The following is a 5,615-nucleotide window of genomic DNA, read 5'->3' as shown; positions in this document are numbered from 1 at the left end:
CCTTTAACTACTTTATTTTTTACCAAATCACCTGACTCTGTCATTATCTACAATGTAGCAAACTCTACCATTCTAATTTATATAAATAATAAATATGATAGAAGTAGAGGCAGGGAGGGAAAGATAAATAGATGCCGACTATTCCTTATTTATACAATATATTGTACATTATATATAAAATGAATAAAAGTATATATAGGATGCCAAAATCAACCCATCCCTGAGCCCCTGTATATACAGCAGCCTGCATTGTATGTACAGCACATACCTTCCCAGCACATCAAATATAATGTGTACACACCACATCCTACTACACCGCCATAAACGAATGACACCAGCACTATGAAAACAAGTCTGGCACTTCTGACCTGTCATGATCAGAGTTCTGTAAGACCGGTCCATGGTCAGAAAACGTTGGGAAAATGAACTTCATAAACCCATATATTAATTCAGTAAATCACCACCAGCAGCTGCAGAACTAACCCGAATAGGCAAGTCACTTCATATAATAAAATCTATAATAAATAATAAATAATAATAAAATGTGTACTGAAAATAGGTATATTATGTGTACACACACATATATATATATATATATATATATATATATATATATAACTATTGCATTTTTCACTATGGGAAAAGTGTGACTTTTTCATTTTTTTTGGTATATTATTATTAGTATTGTTATTACTATTATCATTATTGTTATTATCGTTAATTTTTTTATAGCAATACACAAGTCATTCCAGCATTCACAGCTACACATAAGGATGAACGACTGAGATAAAAGAAAAATGATATTTTATTGGGGAATTTACAAGGCTAAAAATACAATCAAAATATAAAATCCCAAAAAAAGTGCTAACTGACTTTAGTATGAGAAAATTGGTCCCAAGTATCGGCCATACACAGATTAAGGTTTCGGTGGAGAAGAGTAACGGATTCTGATACAAAATAACACAAACTATGCACCAAAATGCCTGGAAAATACAAAAGCGGCAATAGGCGCTAAAACGTGCATTTCCAGGATTATAGTGTGGCCAGCTAATTTACAAAGTGACTAAATTAGACACAAAGTAGTTTATTTACAAAGGGAGCAAAGGCTGTTCATTTATCAAAGTCAATGTTAATTATGGCAAGTGATTTTTTTGTAAATAAGTTGAAGTTGTGTTATATTTGAATAGCTAATGGTGCGTAAAAGAAATAAAAAACAAGATTTCTGCTAACACAGCTTCACCCTATTTAGTTTCTTTTGCTAGGTACACAGCCTTTGCCCCTATAGTAAATCAACCACACAATCTTCTTACAAATGGTTGATTTTGCTTGGGGATTTGTATCCATACTGTCAATAAATTATATCATCCTACTGGAGGGTGAAAGACAAAAAGCTGAATCATTACACAGAAATAAAAGAAAATTGGAACAACGACCCTATTTAATGCAAAATGGCTACTGGAAGTTACTATGTGCCTCATGAAAAATCAGATCCCACACTTAACATTATTTTTTTAGGGGTGCTCTAATAATGTGGAATAATTCTAAAACTCTGTAATATACTGCTAGAAATGTATGACTTGTGAGCTCATGTAGATAACATATCTTACACTACAGATCTGAAATGCTCTGATGGAATGGAAATTAAAAGTTCAACTAATTTGAATATTTCTTTATTTATCAGGTTTGTTTTCCCTTCGTTTTTGGACCATATAAAGTTGGGGGAAACCTAGATCTGTAGCCCAACGCAATGAGTCTGATTTAAAGAGTTGTGAATCCTTATACAAACCATTGTGCAGATAATAAATTTAGTTATACAATCATGTAAAAGCAAATACTTTCTTATTTAGTTCATATTTGATACATAAGGGTAATATTTGCACAATTTACTGTGTGAAGATTATCAACTCTTAGTAAATCAACCCAAATGAACCGGGTTTATAATTCTAAAAAAACGAAACCTTAAACAACAATATCTGCTCCACTTTGCTCCAGTTCTGTAGTATATTAGCCAGCTGTTTTCGAGGAACCACAAGTCCCAGCACTTCCTAAGGTAAGCAGCTGAGACTAGTAGTTCTCCAAAAGCATAAGAGCTATATACGATTGCCTGCCCATGGTCTGTGTATGTGTACCATAGGTGTTTGCAGAATGTGTATGGTGTGGCTTTATGTCAGTGTAAACATGGTGAAAGTGTCACAAAGAAGACAGATAAATCGCACTAATATACAATGATACACTTACACTGCCTTCAGCAGAGGGCTGTAATAAAATCAGTTCCCCAGTGTCTCTATGGCACCAAGCCTACAATAATCCTCAACTACAAAAAGAGACTGGCAAAATCTTCTCAAAAAGTAATGTCTGTCTTCAACAGGCTATCCTGGGGTGCATGTTGGTGGAAGGTCCTCAAATCAGTCTTGTGAGGGTCCCCAAACTGATGTACTGTGAGCTCTTAGATTTGGGGTGCATTGTTTAGGTAGGTGCTCATTTCAGTCTTCTTGAATCTCCCCCAACTAGTGGAGTGTAGGTTTTTGGAGCTGGAGTGCACATTGCAGGTAGGTCCTCATCCCCAGGCTGGTGAACTGTGGGTTCTTAGAACTGGGCTGAACTTTGTGAGTAGTTCCTCATATCAGCCTTTTTGGGCTCCCCTGTATTGGTGCGCTCTCAGAGCTGGGGTGAACATTGTAAATAGATCCTCAGATCAGGTATGTAAGGTCTCCCCAGTGTTGGGGTGAAATTATGAGGAGGTTCTCAGATCAGTCTTATAAGGTCAGTCTCAGAGGTCTATTCTGGGGTGCAGAGCGCTGTGTTTGGTTTCATGGTCCCAGTAAGAACAGTGCATCATGGACAGCTCAGAGGGTTGCCTGGCACAAGGGAACTGCACCCCATTAGGAGTTGCTGCAGGTGGGGGAGCGGGGCTGGCAGGGCTCAGCTGCTGAGGGTGATGGGCATGCGGGTGGTGATGATGGTGGCTCATGCCATTATAGGAGTTGACCATACTGGGCAATGACATGCTCTGGACTCTAGAATATGGACTGTAGGAGGAGGATGCTGACAGTCCCTTCACATTAACTGGGCTAACATTGCCAGCAGCCATCTGGCAGGAGGTGTAGGACATAGGAGTTGGAGGCTGCCCCAGGGACCATGAGTTGTTCATGAAGGTGGACTGCAGGTACTTAGGTGGGGACAGGTAGCCGTAAGTGTCACTGCTGAACAAGCTCTTACCTGCCTGGAAGTGAGTAGGAGGAGGTCGGAATGGTCTCTTCATCCGCCTTCTCCTCCTGTAGTTGCCCTTCTCGAACATATCCTCACATGCAGGATCCAAGGTCCAGTAGTTGCCCTTCCTTTCACCACCACCCTCTCTGGGCACCTTGATAAAGCACTCATTCAGGCTCAGGTTGTGTCGGATACTGTTCTGCCATCCCTTCTTGTTCTTCTCATAGAAGGGAAACTTGCTGATGATGTACTGATAAATGGCAGATAGGGTCAGTCTCTTCTCTGGACTTTCTCTAATGGCCATGGCAATCAGTGCCACATAAGAATAAGGGGGTTTTTGTGACGGGTCTGGCTTGTCTTGTCCCTTTTCCTGGCTCACTTCATCCTTTTCTCTTTCCACATCCTTATTGCCACTGGGGTTATGGGCCATCAGAGCCACTGTGTTCTCATCAGGTGCCTGGTAGGAAGTCATGGTGGCACCAAAGCAGCTGCCCAGGCTGGAATAATCCGATGAAGCTGAAGTGGCACTCATAGGAGATAAGTATGGTCCATAGGGTGTCTTTTTAGTTTCTCCTGGAAATCACTGCTTAAGGAAGAGTTTCACAAAGAACTTATAGAAGTGAAGTTCTCCTGGCGCTGTCGGTTGTGTCTTGCAACTCAGAGATGGATCAGTGCGTCAAGGCGCAGATGTAAGGTCTTGTCACTGGTGGGACTTCACCAATAAAATGTAGGGATCAGTGTAATTGTGCCCACTTGTCCCACAGATGTCCAGGTTCTGATGCTGGTCCAGTGGTACTTATCTTTGTAGCAATGATCTCTTGTTGCTGGTGGCACTGGCGCACCAAATCAATCTGTCCAAGTCTTGCCCTCCCCTCTGTTCCTCTGTCTCTGCAGGAGGCTCAGACCTGTGACTGAGGATCCTTCCTCTAGTTTCATTGTATTAAAAGTCAGCCAAGTTCCGCTTCCGTCAGCAGCTCCCCCTCTAGCTGGGAGATCAGCCTGGGGAGGGAAAGGTTCACCTCCAAGTCACAGACATCCAACCTGACAGCTTGGAGATCACACCTATCATTAGGGCTGTGCACAGCTTGGGGGCGCAGGGACCTCTCACCCCATCCTATACTGCTCCCCCCTTAACCCTTGCTGCACTTTGCGCCTTTGTCAATAGCATTGCGCCTCCAATGTTCAGATCTGCCTCTCCTGTGCCACAACTTGCTGAGATGTTTCCTAATCCAATGCAGCTTGTATCTCTCCCCTCTATACAAAGTACACTGGATCTGCTCAGGAACCCAAAGCAAACATTAACGCCTTCTTTTCTGTATTAGTTATTTTTACGCCAGATTTAGCGCCAATCCGCGCACTCATCAGACGACGTCCAGAGATAAGAGACATCTCATCCATTGGTGACATTATGTGACAAAGGATTAACTTTCAGAGGACATTTCACCTTTCCTGCTCCATTTATTTATCGCAAACCAATCTAATTACGGACGGTAAATATTCGCATTAAAAAGCTTTTAAAATGATGCGAAAAAATCTCATTGGATACAATTTATATCAGTAGATTATATCTGGGGAATTTATTTTTTTTTTGCTACATTGTTACACTTTTAAAGCTGGTTACATTCGATATACAAGGTTATAGAATAACGAAAAGTGTAAAATGAAGCAACTTAAATATTCAAACTCACATATTAATATGGCAAATCGATCACATCTACTTACTTACTGCACTTATTATTCAATTAGATTATCTCGTACACTGGAGATAAAGATTAATTGAGTTACAAGGAATTATTAGGCAGCTGCCAGAATAATCAATAATTATTAAGATCTGAGACAGGATTTCTAATTCATACAATTGGCTATCTGGAGTTAGTAGGCAATGCATGTATATATGTCATACAGAAGAGTTTATTGTGTTTTGGGGGCTTGTAGATATTATCTGATTGGCCAAGGACAGCTCAGACACAATGCAACCCACCATTAATACAGAGGTATGCTCTATAAAGTTGTAGATTTATTTCCATTCTAAGGTTTGCACTTTACCTATTATTACATTAAAAAATAATATAAATAAAACAACCCCAATCAATGCCACAAGCTCCAGCTTTACTGACTCTGCTAGAATGGCTTTAAATCTCAATGTCCAGTGGCTTTGGAGCTATATTTATTAGCAGGAGCTGGCTTGGCATGCTGATGTTTGTAGTGTTCCATCTTCTGAAGAATTACAGAGTGCCATCACATAATAATTATGTATGCAGAGTGGTGAGGGTGCAGTGGGTGCAGGTGGGTGAGAAGTGTCAGCGCTGCGCATATCCTTCTCCCTGCGGCCCAGACTTATCAATACTTTACAGGTATTAATATATTGTAATCATAGGCTGAACAAATACATTTAATTAAATAAA

General features: G+C 40.4%; 1 protein-coding gene across 1 annotated transcript; it reads right to left on the bottom strand.

Annotated features, from left to right (window-relative positions):
• Window positions 1-787: 787 nt before the first annotated feature.
• FOXL2 (forkhead box L2) lies at window positions 788-4,034 on the bottom strand. Its single transcript, XM_072410375.1, has one exon. The coding sequence runs from the start codon at window positions 3,740-3,742 to the stop codon at window positions 2,771-2,773; it is 972 nt and encodes a 323-aa protein (XP_072266476.1). The 5' UTR covers window positions 3,743-4,034; the 3' UTR covers window positions 788-2,770.
• Window positions 4,035-5,615: the final 1,581 nt, after the last annotated feature.

This window comes from Pyxicephalus adspersus, chromosome 4, assembly GCF_032062135.1.
Source record: "Pyxicephalus adspersus chromosome 4, UCB_Pads_2.0, whole genome shotgun sequence".
NCBI lineage: Eukaryota > Metazoa > Chordata > Amphibia > Anura > Pyxicephalidae > Pyxicephalus > Pyxicephalus adspersus.
Note: the sequence above shows the minus strand (reverse complement) of the source record. Positions and strands in the feature narration are given on the sequence as shown.